The sequence below is a fragment of the Eptesicus fuscus genome, chromosome 12 (assembly GCF_027574615.1).
Source record: "Eptesicus fuscus isolate TK198812 chromosome 12, DD_ASM_mEF_20220401, whole genome shotgun sequence".
NCBI lineage: Eukaryota > Metazoa > Chordata > Mammalia > Chiroptera > Vespertilionidae > Eptesicus > Eptesicus fuscus.
In genome coordinates, this window is record NC_072484.1 from 85,737,044 (window position 1) to 85,756,761 (window position 19,718).

Genomic DNA, 19,718 nt, shown 5'->3' on the forward strand with positions numbered 1-19,718 from the left:
AAGTGGGCGTTAAGTGGGTGAGGTGGGTTTCTCAAAGGGTGGGGGCTGCCTGTGCCAAGGCCCTAGGAACTGCTCCTGGCTCAGCGCGCACCTCCCACCCTGCCCTGTCACTCTGCCACAGAGCTCGCTAAAGAGCCAGGAGCCTCCACGGAAGCTGCCGAGGACCACTCTCTTCCGGGCCTGGAGAAGGGCTGACATAGGATAGATGCTCTAGAACAGTGGTCGGCAAACTGCGGCTCACGAGCCACATGCGGCTCTTTGGCCCCTTGAGTGTGGCTCTTCCACAAAATACCACGGCCTGGGCGAGTCTATTTTGAAGAAGTGGCGTTAGAAGAAGTTTAAGTTTAAAAAATTTGGCTCTCCAAAGAAATTTCAATCGCTGTACTGTTGCTATTTGGCTCTGTTGCCTAATGAGTTTGCCGACCACTGCTCTAGAATACTTGCTGAGTGAAGAGAGCCAATGATCGCTGCTTGCTGTGGACACATACACGCCTCTGCCCAAAGGTGGCATCTTTGCGGTGATAGGAACGCACTAGGCTACCGTGCAGGATGGCCAGCTGCCTTGGGATCATCCTCAACGAGTGGAGGAGCATAGGATGGTAGATCAATACCCCAGCCTGCTTCCTTCAGGAGTGGATCGCTCAGAGGCTTGTGGCACCCTGACTCCCAGGGTCCCCAGGGGGGCTCTCTTTAGTTTCCCAGCAATAACTGTCAGCTCCCTCCCTGCCGTCTCACTTCCCCACTCCCCGAGGGTGTCTCCTGGGATCACCTTCCAAACAAAGCATTTGCACTTAAGTCCTTTTCTAACACTCTCTCTTTGTGGAGGAAGCAAACCAAGAAAAGTGATCAACAGGAGCCAGGCCAGCAGGCAGACTGAGAAGTGTGGAGTTTCTGAGGGAAAGAGTAGACCTGGAGGATAATAAACAGTGGAGTGGTAGGGCCAGATGTGTCCTTTACCAGCTTATTCTGGACGCTGCACAGAGAACACCCGCGCGGGAGGTGAGTGGCAGGGGAAGCAGAGGAGCTGGAGGAGAGCATGACAGTTCTGTGGGGAGAGAGTGATGGTGTGGCTGTAAGTGTGACCATGCAGATAAAGTGAGTTGTCCAGGAGTGGGCATCCCAGAAGGGGCAAATGGGAGAGAGTCGGGAATGGGAGCCACAATTGGGGTTCCGGGCTGTACAGTTGAGAGGACAGTGTAGACATGAGTGAGTTAAGCCGCCTTGGATGGGAAGCAGAGAGTGAGTGGGAGGGAGGGATGAATTCCCTTCATGGGGCTGGTTGGCACTGTCCATGGTGTATGCGTGTAAGGGCTTTTGTCAAGAGGGTTAATATCACCCATGTTTTAGACAGAGGTGCTACCTATCTGGGCATCAGCCTTCCACCCTCCCCTCTCCACTCTGCCAGTCTCCCATTTATTTCAAATGCTGTGCTGATCAAGAAAGCAAGGGGAAATTCTACCAATGAAGACGTGGGCTGAGAATCTGCAGAGCCAGAAATTACTTTGAAAGCTTTCTGCAGTTCTTTAAAACCTCTCCCTTTGTATCACTGGTGTGTATTGTAAATTGATAATGTTTCTGGAACCACTGGGAGATGAGGTGGCCCCCGCCCCCCAAATGGGTTTTCTAGCTAACAGGAGAGTAGTTCCCAGCACCGGGCCCGAGGAGAGAGAGAATGCAAGAAAGGAGACTTCCTTTCATAAGAACTGGATACAAATGGAGCACAAGAGCCAGTTTGAAGATTAAATGTAGGCAAATGGGTTCTTGTGATGTGGGCCCAGAACTCACCTGTCAGAATGAAACTCACATTCCCCAGACCTGGGGACTTGAACAAGTCAGAAGAAAATATCTTTCCCGCAAAGGTGAATTATGAATTCACACACACACACACACACACACACACACACAATCAAAAACTTCTAATACAGGTTAGAAATGCCCCAAAAGTTTAAAAAACCAGTTTTGCAATTGTGAATGATTGAGTTATTCCTATGAGTAACAATTGTCAGATTTTGATCATTTTGATAGGTGCAGTTGCCTATCTTTATGTGATTTTGGGGGGGCATTTCCCTTACTAGCAGGTAGTCCAAGAGAACTGTTTCTACCTTTTGTTAGCTTCCATCAATTTTAATGTACTTCTTTAAGTTTTCTGTGGTCTTAGGAAATGCATAGGAAAGCTCCTCAAATTATACCAAAAACAGTGTAAAGAGGCTCTGAGAGGAATGAGGTTCTGTAACAGCTACTTGGTTATCTGAGGCATTTATCAATACGTGCAGGTCCATGGTCATGTCTCCCCATTTCATACTTAAATAGGGCATTTATTCTTATTGTCATTGATCTCATGATTACTAGAAACTGGAAAAATATGAATCAAATTACATATGCGATTAATTAGCCACCTTTTCATAAACTCCAAGGACTCCTGTTATACCTTTGATTCCATTTACTGTTTCTTTGCTTTCCTGGTTTGTCTTCATTTCCGTAGCATCTGTGTGAATGTGCCATTCTGTGTTTGCTGCTGGGTCTGCTTTGCTTCCCTGCCCTTTGCCCACCCGTGGCACCAACACCTCTGACCGCCTCCTCTCCTTTCTCCTCAGCTATCCCAAGCTCCAGTGTGCTCCCTTCTGCTCCCAGAGATGTGGTCCCTGTCTTGGTTTCCAGTCGGTTCATCCGTCTCAGCTGGCGCCCACCCGCAGAAGCAAAAGGGAACATTCAAACCTTCACCGTCTTTTTCTCCAGAGAAGGTGACAACAGGTAGGCGCTACCAGTAGAATCCAGCCTAGCCATCCCTCTCTTTAGAGGTACACTGTGGGGCACTGGCAGCGGGCGTTCATGGCAGGGACCTCGGAGACCTGTGGAATCTACTCTGTGTCCTTCACTCATTACTAAATGGAGACTATGACTCCTTTGCCTGTGTGGTTTTTTCTTTTATTAAAATACTAGAGGCCCAGTGCACGAAATTTGTGCACTCAGAGGGGAAGTTTCCTCAGCCCAGCCTGTGCCCTCTTGCAGTCCAGGAGTCCTCGGGGGATGTCCGACTGACAGCTTTAGCTCTGCCGCGGAGGCGAGAGAGGCTCCTGCCACTGCCGCTGTGCTTGCCAGCCATGAGCCCAGCTCAGGGCTTCTGGCTGAGCGGAGCTCCCCCTGTAGGAGTGCACTGACCACCAGGGGACATCTCCTGCATTGAGCTTCTGCCCCCTGGTGGTCAGTGCACGTCATAGAGACCAGTCATTCCACCGTTCAGTTGATTTGCATATTAGCCTTTTATTATATAGGATGTTTTTTAAAAATTGATTTTAGAGAAAGAGGAAAGGAGAGAGAGAAAGAAACATGGGTGTGAGAGAGAAAAACTGACCAGCTGCCTTCTGCATGCCCCCTATAGGGAATCAAACCCAAAACCTGGGCAAGTACCCTGACTGGGAATCGAACCGGTGACCTCTTGTTGCATGGGATGATGCTCAACCACCTGTTTCTGAGCTGTGATGCTTGTTTGCTCATATTTATTTAACTCCTTAACACAATAGCTTTCTAAAGGTCGTGGATTGAACATTTGCCTCAGATTAGCAATGGCTTTTTCAGGCAAATTACTGTAGCTCAGATTATCATTAATTTGCCCAATTAATTAATGATGGCAATAAATGCAAGTGCCATAGTAAACATTTTTTTTTATTCATCCACGTTGGTGCTTTCACTCCATAAATCAGAGAGTAGCATAAATTTTAGATCCTAAAAGTCAGAATTCACAAGACACAATGGCTTCAGAGATATCCATCTATCCCCCCCTTAGTACCAAAAAATCATTCGACTTGAAAGGGATCTTTTGAATCCTTCTACGTGAACTTCCTTCTACTTGAACACTTAGAGAAGGATGCTCTGGGGAGGCTGAAATCACATGCCCATGCCCATGCCCATGCCCACAGAGTAAGCATGGATAACGGGAGCAGGCATTTATTGAGCACTTACTTTGCCAGGTACCAGGCTAAGCATCTGACAGAAGTTGTCTTATCAAATCCTCACAATAGAAACATTGCCCTTCAGAAAGAGGTTTGCACCTCTGGGATACAGCTAGCAAGTGGTGGGACCAGGATTTAATACAGGCCTGACTCTAAAGCAGGTGCTCTCATTGGCTACCTAACTTCCTCCTAACGGATCAACCTGGAAAAGAACCAAGCTCTTTGGATATTTTTTTTTAGAATTATGACATGAATTTCCTCTGTAGGCTTATTTCTAATAATTTTCTGACTTGATGGCTTAGTTTATTTGCATCATTTATTTACCATATAAAACTTACAGGAACACCCTAACCAGTTTGGCTCAGTGGATAGAGCGTCGGCCTGCAGACTGAAGGGTCCCAGTTTCGATTCCAGTCAAGGGCATGCGCCTTGGTTGCGGGCACGTCTCCAGTAGGGGGTGTGCAAGAGGCAGCTGGTTGATGTTTCTCTCTCATCCATGTTTCTAACTCTCTATCCCTCTCCTTTCCTCTCTGTAAAAAATCAATAAAATATATATTTTTAAAAACTTACAGGAACAAACTTTTTAATTCATGCATAGACTATCACACCGCCCACTTAGTAATCTAAAGTTACTTATGGAGTGTGGGACAGTGTTGCCGAAAGGTTAAGGCTGTGTGGCTCTGGAACTGAATTGCATGGGTTTCAATCCTGGCTCAGAATTTTACTAGCTGTGTGGCCTTGGGCCAATTATTGGTGCCTTGCATTCCTCACTTGGGATCATAATTGACCCAACATGTAAGGTTGTGATGAGTATTAAATGAAGTTAAGAAAAAGTGCCTAAGACAGATGCCCATCGCCCGATGCCCCATAAGCACTCCATTCTTGTTAGCAGTGCCATGTGCAAATCATGGTGTAGGTTAGAAATGAACGTCAGTGGAATATAGATATTCTCCAATTCATAATTAGAAAGGACTTTATCACTTTCACAAACATTAGCCCATTTGATCCTCAGATAAAGCAGGAATACTAATCTCCATATTACAGATGAGCACGCCTTGCTCTGTTCATAAAGTCTCAAAAATGCTGCCTGAAGAGCTACACAACTAGTAAATACTAAAAGCAGGATTTAAATGCCAGGTTTCCAGTCCAGTGATCTCCTCACTGTACAATACAGAGTAAAAGATATTTGCTAAAAGTGCTACATATAAAGAGTGCAGGAGTTCAGATGAGAGGAGTAAAAACACTTTCATGAGCTTCATTCAATTTAATCCTCACCATGACCCTGTGAGGTAGGCAGGTAAGTGACTGGTATCTTCCTTTTGCAAATGAAGCAGGAGGGCTCCGAAATAGCCCCCGACTTGCTCAAGGTCACATGCTGACTTTGTGGCAGAACAAAGGGTCTTCCATGTGCAGGGCTGTATGCAATACAGTGCTTTATGCTGCCTCGGGAAACCCCTGCTCACTGCGTGGGAGTAGAGAGCAGCTCTTCATGATTGACATGGAGGATTCACTTTAGAATTCACTGTGTATTGTATTATCTTTTTAAATATATTTTTATTGATTTCAGAGAGGAAGGAAGAGAGAGAGAAACATCAATGATGAGAGAGAAACATTGATCAGCTGCCTTCTGCATGCCCCCTACTAGGGATTGAACTGGCAACCTGGGCATGCGCCCCTGATTGGGACTCTTCAGTCCACAGATCAACACTCTATCCACTGAGCCAAACCAGCTAGGGTGATTTTCTGTCATTTTTTTATATTTTTTTTATTGATTTCAGAGAGGAAGGGAGAAGGAGAGAGAGATCCAAACATCAATGATGAGAGAGAATCATTAATTAGCTGCCTCCCGCACCCCCTCTCCCCACTCGGGAGCGAGCCTGCAACCCCGGCATGCACCCTGTCTGGGAATGGAACCGTGACACTCCACCACTGAGCTGCGCTGGCCGGGCAGATCTTCAACGTGGTGTTTACAAGTCCTTCCCCTGCTCTGCAGCGTTGGGGACCACACAGCTGATGAAGCTTGTAATGGTGACGAGTGGGTTGTGAGGGAAGGAGAGCAAGGCTCAGAATCCAAAGCACCACACGCTGGCCCTGGCTTGAGGCTCAGCAGAAATGGCCCTCCTGTCACTCTGCTCCTCAGTGAAAGTCAGCCCGTCCTTTCCACCTCAAAATGGGTTTAGGATGAGAGAACTGTGATTTAATTCTTCCAGTGGGTTGAATGGATATTTAAAGGAATGCCATTTCTAAATGCCATATACAAATGAGTGACCCTTGATTCACTTGCCTAGCACCGCGATTGAAGTAATAGAGAAGCCAACAGTCTCTTTGGGAGCAGTTTAACAGTGTTGGGAGGATCATTCTGCTGATGAGTATATAACCACACACCGAGTGGAGAGCTCTAAAGGGAAGGAACACGCTTCAGTAAGAGAAGTTACGGAGCATGTGCACGATGTCTTAGGCCACAGTCAGACTTGCATTTAGAGAGGGTGATGGTGGCTGCAGAGTGGAAGTTTGACCAGAGGCAGTGGCTGGGTGCTGGGGAGCCGTCTGGCAGGAGTCCAGGCTGGAGAGGATGCTGGGTCGGATTAAGGGGGTCTGGGTGGAGGTGGAGCAGGTGACAGATTCTGGAGATATTTAGGTAACAACACTGCCAGGACCGGGTGATGGCTTGGACATTCACGGTGAGGGAAAGGAGATTTTCCAAGAGAGCTCCTAGGTCTCTGGCTTCTGGAAATGGGTGGGTGGTGGGGGCAATGTGCTGAGTGAGATGAGGATACTGGAAAGACCCAGATTTGGGAACAAAGGGCATCAGGTCCATTTCAGACTTGTTGGTTTGACATACCTTTACAATATTCAAGGGGGAATGTCAAGCAGGCCCTTGAAATTAGGCCACTGGAGCTCAGAGGAGAAGTTCAGGCCTGATATATAGACCAGGAATGTGTCTACACATAGCTGATAACTGCAATGGAGAAAGATAAGATTCCCTTTTGCCCCCCGCCCCCCCCCAAAAAAAACCAACAACAACACAGAACTAGAAGATGACCCAGAGTGATCAGATTTATTCTAGAGCATTGGCCAAAATCCAACAAAATAATTTTAATCCAAAACTTTGTCCATAAAAGATCTTTTTATTTGCTGTGGCAGTAGTTATTATATTATGTGACTTGTCTCTTAGGAGTTTACTAGATGCTGAAACAGAGGTTATGTGAAAACGAAATGTTTAAAAGCCTGTTTCTCAGCCTATGCTTAGAAAGAAACAGTTTTTAACCTGGACGCAGTGGAAATCCCTCCGACCAAGGTGATCTCCATCCCCACTTCGCTTTGTCTGGTGGCGACTCACCTCTGAACCTGCCTCCTCTTCAAGACAGCGCCGACTGCAGAGGGTGCAGCTGGGGTGACAAGGAGTGTGACACTTGGGTGGCTGTCTCTTTTGTTGCCACTGTCACTTTGAACCCTGTTTCCTATTCCAGCGATTTTCAACTGGTGTGCCGCAAGAATTTTTAAAACACGCAGTTCCTGACCTCACTTGCCTGGGATTGTCTAATAACGAAATGACAACAGCCAACACCATAGTCATCGGTGTGAATAAATCAAAAGTAAATCTATTTTCTGTCAGATCAGCAAAAAATATATGTGTCGGTGTGCCGCCACATGTTAGTAATTAGTTTATACGTGCCGTGAGATGAAAAAGCTTGAAAAATGCTCCCTGTTCTAGCAAACACTGTATTGCAGTTTTGAAATCTTCTCATCATTGCACCATTCTTTCTCTCACTAAGGAAATAAAAATGAAAGTGGAGCGAATAAAGAGAAGACATTAAACATCTCTCCATTAAAAATAACAGAGCTCATTCCTGACAAAGGGACAAAATATAATTCTTGTCCCTGGAAGCAACTAATTAGGCGTTTTCTACATCAAGGCAGCATCTGTGCTCACCTCACAGCTGTAACAAGTGTTAACACCCTGGTACACTTAGGCAAAACAGCATGTGTTTCCTTAGAATGTGTGCTAGAGACATGTTACAAATGACCCACTAAGAACAGTATCATGCTTAATCTTTAATCTCTGTTTACTTCTGAAATGTAAATACAGAAGTGCTGGATTCAGCTAAAAAAAAAAAAAAGCACACAGGTGATTTTTTCTGCCCATGAAGGATATTGGATTGGAAAGACTTCTTTGAGTAGATTCCACGCTCTCAGTTTTCACATAATGAAAGCGAAACACAGGAAGGTGGTGCGCATGCGAAGGCCACCCGTGGGACTAAGTTAGGATGGAGCATGGATAGAATCCAGTTCTGTGAGCATTTATGCGATCACACGCTGTGGAGATACCTTGCAATTCTTCTGTTAAAATTTTCCCATTTATATATGCATTCAATTAAAAAAATTGTGAACACCAGCAACATTGCCATTCTTTTCTTTTAAATATATTTTATTGATTTTTTACAGAGAGGAAGGGAGAGGGATAGAGAGTTAGAAACATCGATGAGAGAGAAACATTGACCAGCTGCCTCCTGCACACCCTCTACCGGGGATGTGCCCGCAACCAAGGTACATGCCCTTGACCAGCATCGAACTTGAGACCCTTCAGCCCGCAGGCCGACGCTCTATCCACTGAGCCAAACCGGTTAGGGCAACATTGCCATTCTTTAGACCCAGTGGGTATATATGCTGAGTGTCAATAAAATACAAATGGAAAGTGGCTTCTCTTCTAAAATAATTCACAATTGAGTCAGGGCGACAGATGTGTCTATTCATGCAGTGGGGTATGTGCTAGAGTAGACGTGCAAACCAATAGCAGCGAAAGCACAAAGGAGAGAACATGCAATGCGCTGGAATCAGAGGACATAATGGTAGGAATCTACAGCCAAGATATGTCATTTGAATTGGATTTGAAGAATGAACAAGCTTTTGCCAAACCCAGAAAGCACTGCGAGTCAGGAGTAGGCAACTCCAGGAAAATCTGAACGAAACAGAACAGAACTGATGCGAGACAGGATGACAAGGACAGAGGAGCGAGGACGTGATCTGGTGTTGTGAGGCTTGGTGACTGCCGGTGAGTGTGAAAAGGGTCAGCCCACGGCTTGAAGGTCTTTGGCTCTTGTCCCAAGGGGCTGAGGTTGCATTCACCATCGGATGATAATAATTAATACGCTCAAGGTGTGGGCATGGAGATGACCGCGTGTGTATGTTGGAAGAGAATCCCTGAAATGGCAGATAGAAGAGCTGGGAAGCCAGGGAAGAAGCATCAGGAAAAGCTGTCCGAAGGCAATGCGTTGTGAGTACAAACCAGAGCAGGGCCGGTTCCAGGCGCAGGAGACTGGAGCCCAACCGGGGTCAGGTCTCCATGCAACTCATGCAAGTTCACATTCCTGCCACCTGTTTCTCTTCGAGACTTCAGAGGGTCAGGACTCACGGGCTGAGCTCAGAAAAGCAGCAGCGATACTGTGACTGGGTCAAGCGTGTGCTTTTAGAGCGTAGCCGTTCTTTCCCAAAGAGCCTCAGCCACGGAACCCCAGCGCCCAGCACGGGGCAGAGTGCCTGCAGAGGGCCGCCTCTTGGTCTCGGTGTGCAGGTGCCGGCGGGCAGGCTGCCTGCAGCTTTTCAGCCGGCGGGAGGGGACCGAGTTGTGCATTTGCACTCTCTGTGGATTTTCAAGGAATGAATTTCATATGAATGGATTCTAGAAAGCTCAGGTGACCTACTCCCTTTACCTCAGTCAATTTACCTTGAACTTGCCTGAACCCCACACTGCTAACTCGGAGTGGGGGGAAGGAGTGGAGTGATGAAGTTTTGTCTGACAGTAGACACCGTGACCCTGAGCTCTGCGCATGTGAAGGGTCATCACGTCTCAGAGCCATCGGAGAGAACGTCCCGAGAAGCGGCAAAGCCCGGGGCTGTCAGGGCAATGACAGTGACAGGCAGGACACCGAACACCGTAATTGGGCGAAGTCTTACCATCCCCTGTTCTTTGTTCTTCAGAACCTCTTGCACTTATCTGCCCATTTATAGAGAGGCCTGGCCTGGAGCGAGCAGGGAAACCTAAAGCCTCGCTGCGTAGACGTGCGTGCTGTGTGGCCCGCTGCGGGGCTGGCACTGCCCGGTGTGGGCCCGCTGCAGGGCTGGCACTGCCCGGTGTGGGCCCGCTGCAGGGGCTGGCACTGCCCGGTGTGGGCCCGCTGCAGGGGCTGGCACTGCCCGGTGTGGCCCGCTGCAGGGGCTGGCACTGCCCGGTGTGGGCCCGCTGCAGGGGCTGGCACTGCCTGGTGTGGGCCCGCTGCAGGGGCTGGCACTGCCTGGTGTGGGCCCGCTGCAGGGGCTGGCACTGCCCGGTATGGGCCTGCTGCGGGGCTGGCACTGCCCGGTGTGGCCCGCTGCAGGGCTGGCACTGCCCGGTGTGGGCCCGCTGCAGGGGCTGGCACTGCCCGGTGTGGGCCCGCTGCAGGGGCTGGCACTGCCCGGTGTGGCCCGCTGCAGGGGCTGGCACTGCTCGGTGTGGGCTAGAGACAGAGCACTGAGCTGCCTTCCCGGACTCAGGTTGCACTTACTTGTTGGGAAATGACTTGCGAGGTTTTGCTTTCAGATATGAAAGCCTGATGGGGAATGGGGGGGGGGGGATCAGGTGCCTCCTGTGAATCTTCGGGGCTTGTAACTGGGCAACTCTGGGAAAGGCCAGGTGGCTGCAGGTGCCATTTTCCCAGAATGCATTGGTATCTCGTCAGCGTTTGATGTCCCTCCAGTAGGACCATGGAAGCATCAGAGCAGCCTGGCAGCAAACCCCGACACTAGCGCGGACATCACATAGGACAGGGCCATCTACTCCTTGGTTGCTGTCAACTAAACCTCTACCTTTTAAAAATATTACTATTTTCATTACTGGAACCTTTTCAATACCTCTGGCCACATTTTTAAAAAAATTTTTTAACTTATCTCTGCAAGCAGAATTTATCTGACAGAACATTTTTTTAAATAATGGGGCAGGCCCATAGCTCAGTTCAATCTGTTTATTTTCCTTTTTTAAAATGATGATTGTACCTCGTATTAGTTCATTTCCTCATAGTCCTATAGCTGAATATTTTGTGGAAAAGTTCTCTTCTTGGACTCAAGAGCACTTCCTTTCTTCTGAGGTTATGGTTATGTTTTGTAGTAGTAATAAAAATAACAGCACTAACTACCATATGGAGAACACTCCATGGGGAGTACCAGGCACCACTCCTGCTACTTGAGATGGTTTGCATTTATTCTTTAGAAGCGCTCTGAGGAAAATATTTTTATGGCAACAATTAGCATCCAAGCAACCTGAGGCTGAGGTAAGTTCATGAGGAAGCCCAAACAACCCCCGATGAAGTCTCCTGAATCCACTCTGCAGTCTGCGTAGCATTTTGCTCCCACCCCATTTTGATGTGATAAGTAGAGCTCTGAAGAAAAAAAAAAAAAAAACCACATACAGTTAAATCATTATTTAAAATTAAGAGCCCACATTGAAGAAACTAGTGGACAATCTAGGGCAGGAATCGCCTGTGGTTAGAGGAGGGCCCATGAAGCTGTCTCCGAAGCCATGTGTCTCTAAAGCAGATTGTACTGGCTTACATTGTATTCTTACAGATCACTCCCAAAGAAGTACTTTCTAAAGACCCTTTGTTCACACTTTCTGTAACATTGAGAGAGGACCCATGGTCCGTCTGAGGGAATACCCTTTTTCTCATGACTATTGTTAATTCGGGATATTTGGGGAGGCTGATGGAGACGGAGGACACCTAACACGCCCTTTGTTGTAATGAAGTCCAGTATCCCCTCTGGTATGTGAGTGATGTTTTCGTTCTATGATTGTGGACATTTTTCCTGTGCATACCCAAATTTTCTGGCCTCTTTTTTTCCTTTGAAGACTGCCTGTTCAAAGGGTTTTGCCAGCATGTCCCGGAACACAGCTATTTCATCTAAATTATTGAGTAGTTATGAAAATAAAGTCAATTCTGAGAGCTGTCTTTTCTTATAGATAGCCAAGAAGTTTGGTATGAAAATCTGACCTTCAATGGCAACTGTGTTGCTTGAAGGTCTAGAAAAGAGGAAATGACCCACAACAGATGATAGACTGATTCATCCTCACAGAGGATTCCAAATGCCCAGTGTGCCTTCTTCCCCTTTAGGGTCTCATGCTTCTGCCCAAAGCGCCCCTGATCCAAACAGGCCCCTCCTTTTGCCACTGCTGTGGAATGATACCAATACTGGGCTTAGAGGAGGAAGCCAGAGCTTTCATTCTCTCATATCCATTAACTGCGAGTCCTTGGGGGCAGGGGAGGATATTTCTCTAACTCTTCTTTCCCATCTGTAAAATAACAGTAATTAAACCACCCTGTCTATATAAAAGGACTATATTAGACAATGTATATAAAATTTATTCCACTGAAGGAAAATAAATAAGATGCAAAAATTCACATCCACAAGGCATACAATCTGATTGGGAGGATTTCCATTGATAAAGAAACATATTGTCCTAAATAACTTTGGTCTGGTAGAAGAGAGCAGTGTGACATGTGACACGTGAACCATGATTTGATGATTTTACTCTGACCTACTTTAGAGTAATATTGAATCCCAAACAGTCACAAGTCCTCTCCCACTATGTCACAATTCATCCTTAAAGCAACTTAACACAGCAGTCCTAAAGAAATATATAGTCCTGGCCGGTGTGGCTCAGTTGGTTGCTCTAGATGTTGCCGGTTTGATTCCCAGTCAAAGCACATGCCTGGGTTGTGAGCTAGATGCCTAGTAGGAGGTGTTCAGGAGGCAACTGATTGATGTTTTTCTCTCTCTCTCCCTCTCCTTTCCTCTCTCTCTAAAAATCAATAAAAACATATTTTTAAAAATAACCTTGGGCTGCATTCAGATTCATACAAGATGTGTGTATTGTTTTTTTTCTTTGTGGTAAAATCTACATGACATAACGTTTACAGTTTTAATGATTTTCAGTACAGAGTTCTCTGGCATTAAATTCATTCACATTTTTGTGCAACTATTACCACCCTATATCTCCAGAAGTTTATTATCTCCCTCAATTGAAACTTTGTACTCATCATTTCTCCCTCCCCATAACCCCTGGTAATGACCCAGAGTGCATATTTTAATGTACTAGCAGTAGTGGATAAAATAATGCTAACTGCTCTAACAAATAATGGCTCAAAGCTATTTGATTCTATAAAATAGAAAAATGATATTCGTGAGTGAAGACAGTTCTTCTCCCAGCTCTTCTCCAGAATTTGTGCAAACTTTGCTTCCTCCATCATTAGTATATGGCTTTCTAGCTCACCATGCTTACCTGCCTCAAGCTCACAGCTGTAGGAAGAGAACATGAAGGAAGCCATACAGGGAGGGCAAATGTAGGTTTACAGTTGTGAGTATGTGAAACACACAGATTATTCTCATACTAGAGGCCCAGTGCATGAAATTCATGCACGGGGGCTGAAGGGAGGCTCAGCCTAGTCTGCACCCTCTTGCAATTTGGGACCCCTCGGGGGATGTCCAACTGCTGGTTTAGGCCTAATCCTACAGGGATCCCTGCGGGATTGGGCCTAAACCAGCAGTCGGACATCCCTCTCGCAATCTGGGACCAGCTGGCTCCTAACTGCTCACCTGCCTGCCTGCCTGATCACCCTTAACCACTCTGCCTGCCTGCCTCACCACCCCTAACCACTCACCTGCCTGCCTGATCATTCCTAACCATTTACATGCCAGCCTGATTACCCCTAAAGCCTCTGCCTGACTGCCTGATCACCCCTAATTGCTCATCTGCCTGCCTGATTGCCCTAACCGCTCGCCTGCCTGCCTTATCATCCCTAACCACTTTGTCTGCCTGCCTGATCGCCCCTAACCACCTCAGCCTTGGCCCTGCCACCATGGCTTCATCAGGAATGACATCCAGAAGGTCGTTCACTGTCCGGTCTAATTAGCATATTATGTTTTTATTATTATAGTTTATCATTTATTAATTATTGTATTATTCCCCATATGAACAATTATAAACCTACTTTTGCCCATCCTGTATGTGTAGTTTTTCTAGGCCAGCCTTAGAGTCAGCACACATCACACACACTCAAACCCATTGGTTAGACTCAGTCACATGGCCTCATTTAGACTTCAGGAGGGCTGGGAAGTAGAGTCCATGAAGAAGAAATGGGTTGAGGATGAGCCAGCCAGTCTCTGCTGTGTCAGTCAAAGTGATTTTAGAGTTAATATATATGCCCAGAAATCACCATTCATTTCCTTCAAATTTTGTCTTTCTCTTTTTGTTAGCCTAACTTTCCCTGGCAGAAAAAAATAATAAGTTTCATTCTACATATCTCCCAAAACCAAATAAACCAAATTGGCAAAATTAAAACCTACATATAATTTCATGGAGAGATAAGAGATATTATCTATAAATATAAATGTTAAGAAACAATTGAGTAGGTTAGAAGGATTTTCCTCTTCACCCAGTCAATCAATTATATGAAGCCAATGAGGGTATAAAGGTCTAAAATCATGTGTGTCTTTAAAGAGTAGTTTAGTAGTTCTTGTTTCTCACATATCAGCACATGTCCATAGGGTTTGTTTTCTCTTAAGTATGTAAATCCCAGCATGATCAGCAGATTGATTCATTTGTTGGGAACCATTGAGGAAGTTTTAATTGGGAAATGAGTTGGACACCTGTAGGCAGTGCTTGAAGAACAAGGCAAGGAAACGTGTTGTTGTTTCTGCACAGAAGGGGACCCACTTCCATTTACTAATTGCTCTTAACGTAACCACAGGAGCTCACGCTCCACACACATCAACACTTAGCATCTGCCTTTTCCTTGTGTACAATGAAAGGAAATGCAGAAATGCATTTGTGGGCATTACTGGCAAAGACCAATTTGTGGAATAATTGAAACCTTGATTTTCTGTCATTAGCTGGAAGCTTATGAAATGCATTCCAGATGTTTCTTCTTATTTTAATAGCTCTGTGTCATAAGGTTTAAATTCAAATTTATAAAGTGTCGAAGGGAAAATACTTTAATATTCAAGTTTCATGGAAATGGCATAAACTTGAACTCCCCAGTCATCCTGCAACATTCACTTGTAGTCCCTCAGTTTGTTTCCCATAGTACGTCTCAGAGGTCTTGGATTATGTCCTAGAGTCAACATTAAGTAAGGAAGCAACCTTTTTTCTACCTCACTACTCTTGAACATTAAGTAAGGTTTGGGCTAAAAGTAGGGGTGTTGGAATAATCTTTCCCTATAACTTTGATTTCCCAGGGAACGAGCATTGAATACGACCCAGCCTGGGTCCCTTCAGCTCACGGTGGGGAACCTGAAGCCAGAAGCCATGTACACCTTCCGCGTGGTGGCCTACAATGAGTGGGGGCCGGGGGAGAGTTCGCAACCCATCAAAGTGGCCACTCAGCCTGAGTGTGAGTATGAGAAGGGAAGGGTGGCCTTTAGAAAGTGTTTATCTTCTCCAGCCATATCCTTGAATACTTTCATAGAAATTTCTTGAGAAAATGGAAGGAAGATGTTTGAAGCAATGTATTTAACTCAAGGATTTTTAAAGGTAAAATCACTGTTAACAAAATGGCCTCCCCACTTGGGCCATGTCTCTTTACCGGCAAATTAACAACTACAAAGGACTAATCCTTCCATACAGTCTATGTATTTACTTCCTATGTGAGGGAGTAACTTACTCTACCTGCCAGTACTGCATAGTCAACATGGGGTTTCAGCCTCCTCCATTGACTTTTTCAGATTTCCCAAGTTTGTCTATGAGAATGGAGCATCAAAGGTAAAATAACGATGGCAAAGGACTTCTCAATGCAGGGACTTAGTAAAGAACTTAAACAATGCACCCAATGCCCTCAAGTAGCTCCCAAGTAGGAATCACGACTCAAGAAATGTACAGAGACGGTCCCTGTGGTGCAATCACACTGTCTGCTAACAAACCACTCTACTGAGCTGCGTGATCACAGGGTGAAGCAGCTCAGTGTTCTTTGGCCAACTTATAATTCAGTGATCTCTACCTTTATGAAGGAACAGCCCCCAAGCCGTACCTTTGAAAGATACTTCTGATCTTGCAAAATGTCGATCTCTACTAAATTTCTAGTGTCATTTTGAAAAGATTGATGAGTGATGAGCAGTTCGCCAGCCTTATTTCATTTGAAACTTAAAATGTTGAAGAAGAGAGAGCAGGTGCACTCAGATATGTCGTCTGGGTGCTGGCCTCCTGCTCTACATTTGGCAGCATCGCCATTCTTCCTTCCACTTGGTGACCGCTACAAAGACAAGATGGGAACAAATTGGGGGGTGGGAGAGGGGTGGGCCAGCAGCACAGGTCTTAGAAATATTTGCCTCACAGAAATAAAACCCCAGGTAGCATCTTTAAAGCCATAATGATGTACAGGTTGCAGACAATATTTAGGGAATGCAGAGTTGCAGGCAGAACTCTCTAAGTAATTTGCAGGACTAAGACGCTGCAGCAAGACATGAAATCACACTCCAGACGTGACTCCTTTGACCTCGGGTCCTCGTGCAATTTCTCTGGTCATGTACTCATAAAGTTGGTCCCCCTCCCAGGTTTCTGTTCTTAAAAATGTTTTGTTTTGTTGGCTGTTTGAATTTAAATCCCTAGTTAATGTCAATTTCCACTTCGCGGTGTCTCTGCTAACATACCATTTGTGTCATCGATTTCTTTATTGACTTACTCTTCATAAATCATATACTATATGGAATCATTAACTTTTATAAATATTTGCTATTTTCAATCTATAAAGTTAAATAAAAAGAATTAGGTCAAAATATACATTTTCAAAAATGGTATATGCTATGTTGTCTACAGAGAGACTGTTTAAAAACCCATCAAAATTTTCTAAAGAAAAATTGTGTCTAGTTTTCTAGTGGTAGAACTTAAAAGCATGTTCATTTTCAAAAGACCCAGTTTCTCTGATTCTTTACTTCCTAATCCAGAATGGTATGCCTAGAATTGTTTTAGCATACTTTTCAGGGCTGACTGGCCATTAATACATTTCTGATAAAAATCCTAAGTAGTCAGCCTTGCTTTCTAATACTGAGCAACATTATTTTTTTTTCTATAAGTACCAGTTTCTAAGAATCCAGTTTAGGAAATCAGTTAACAGCAGTGTGTGTTTTTTTGTTGTGTTTTTAAACTCACTTTTTATGCCTAATTTCCATGACAAAGGACAAGAAAGTATTTTCTGTTTTGGCAGTGACCAATTTTAATGCTTTATTTTATTTTATTTTATTTTATTTTCTGCCATTTTTGTATTCTTATTTTTTTTTAAATCTGTCAGTGATTATTTGTATCACACTTAGCTTTATAAAAGGAAAACAATGGCATAAATCATTATAATTACATTAATGAACATCTAGTATGTTCCTAATACTGTCCCATGCTGTCTGAGGCACATTAACACACACACACATATGTATGTAATGAATCAACAGCACTAATGGATATCAGCAGCTTCTTGGGGAAGCAAATATTCTAAATATGTAACAATAACAAAACAACTAAAGTAAGGAAACTTGTAAGAAGATGTTAAATGAAATATTACCAACTGAGGCATAGAAGAGCTGTGGGCCCATTACTTGTGATGGCTGAGGCATAGTATCTAATTCCTTTTTTATGCCTAAATCATATCATGCCCACCTCCTCTAATAATCACTTTATTACAAAGACAGCTGCCTCAGTCATGGTATATCATCCATTCCTCCTCATTTAAAACACAGTGTGAGAATCTGTGCAGAGGACTCCACTGGGCGCTGGTCTCTGTCAGCATTTACTTTGCTTAAAAAATTAGCATAAATGATGATAAGGCACAAAATAGAAACTACATGCCTGGCTGAATAAAATACGGGGCTCATTGGTAGTGTTGTCTTATGTAAGTTATCTTTCCTCCAGAAAAATGAAAATGGAGAATCCTGCCTTAGAAGCATGAAGGGGCCTTGAATTGTTTTCATTAAGGACAGTGATAATGGCCTTAGAATGCTCACTATATTTTGGCCTTTCACCCCAGCATTGTATTATTAAATCATCTCTGTCTGTACCACTGTGGATGGAGTAAGAATTCTTTCCTTTGCAGCCATTGTTCATTTGCACGGTGACCTGATTCTACTTCAGTGAGAATTGCCATTGGAAAATTCTTCTCTTGCCGAGTAAACAGGTAGATAGGAACAATTCTGCCCAAACAGTACATTAGAGTATCCTTTACACCTTCAAAAACAGCCAACTCCTCCAATTCATGTTGAGTAAGAGTACTGTGCAGCTCTCTTGCTGTATTATTATAGACGTTAGGATAAATTATATGGTCACGATTAATAGGTATTGCATGTGTATTTTATCTTCTATTGTTAACACAAAGTGCCATTTTGGTGACTTAAAAATATTTCTAGCATAAGGAACACTTCATTTTCTCCAAGCCTGCTCAATCCTGCACCAATTGCTGATGGAGATGGAACATTCTAGAGACCCAGTGTTTATTTCCTATTGGCCCCTCCCTTCTCCTCTTCTCCTTTTTTCTTCTCCTCCTTCTCTCTCTCTCTCTCTCCTCCTTTCTCTATATTCCCCTCCCCCCTCTCTCTAGAACTCTCTCAACTTCTTTCTGTGTTTTTAGAAGAAGTGCAAAGGCTGATTTTGTTATTTAGCTAGAATAACAGAATTTAGAGGCAAGAGGAATGGGGGCACATTTCCATCATTATTTCTCTCCCTGACAAAATGATCTTATCTTTTGAAAATGGCTCTCGTCTGGGTATGCATTTGGTGGCTCCTTTTATCACTGTTTTCCCCAATATGATGTAGTAATTGTACACTAAAATTGCATAGCTTTTATACAAATTGAATTCAAGTTTTCCATATTATTTGAAAGTATCAACTCTATTATGAAAACCATATTCTCAATAAATAAATACTGATGGAAAATATGTCTGAAATACAAATCAGCCAGTAGCTCTTTCCAAAAGCGCATGCATTTTGTAATAATCATTTAAAGAGATCAACAGCCCAAGACCCAGTTTATGAAATAATCACCCAGAATAGAACGCCTTGATTTATAGAAAGGTTTGTGTGCCCTGATTCTATCTTCCTTTTGCTAAACCCTTGCTACCTCCCCTGCCTTTATGGCATATAATTTCTCCAGTGTATTATCAGCAGGATTTAAGTCCCTGCCTGCTTAAGACTTGTCTAATCTTTTCACACCACATGTGGAGAATTTTTGAATTATTATGCGGGGTCCTTTAAGATGCTGTTACGGCAGTGTTATCACGAACGATGTAAAAATGGGCCACATACTGGCTGGAGGCTTGAGTTAGAATGGGAAGCCTATTTGCTAGGCCACAACCCAATTATCCACAAAACCTTTTTATATTTCCGAGTTGTAAGTAATATTCTTAGTCCATTCTATTCTTTACACTGAAAAGATGCGTGAAAGCCACCCCTAAGTCAAATGGCTTTAGAATACATTAGCTAGAGGAATAGACATGTTTACTTTGCTCCTCCAGCCCTGGATTATTTTTTTCCAGTTCTAACAGGGCTCTCACGTGATGGTGGTTATGGAGAGAACTAAGACGTCTTTGAATATTATGTCTCCAAAATGTACTCCTTGTATCTTAGGGCAAGTTCCTTAATCCTGGAGGCCCCAGTTTTCTCAACTTGAAATTGGACATGTTATTTACTCCTCCTTCTGCCAGGAGGTGGACATGAGATGGGATGAAATGGGAAGCCCCTGAGTCTTAGCTGCAACTAGTAGG

The 19,718-nt window shown here is 44.4% G+C and overlaps 1 protein-coding gene across 1 annotated transcript in view; it reads left to right on the forward strand.

Moving 5' to 3' along the window:
• The window catches only part of DCC (DCC netrin 1 receptor), a 566,817-nt gene that overhangs the window by 307,266 nt on the left and 239,833 nt on the right, over window positions 1–19,718 (forward strand). Inside the window, exons 8-9 of the mRNA XM_054723604.1 lie at window positions 2,595–2,751; window positions 15,219–15,373. Of these exons, the coding sequence (XP_054579579.1) occupies window positions 2,595–2,751; window positions 15,219–15,373 (312 nt within the window). The remainder of the gene's footprint in view (window positions 1–2,594; window positions 2,752–15,218; window positions 15,374–19,718) is intronic.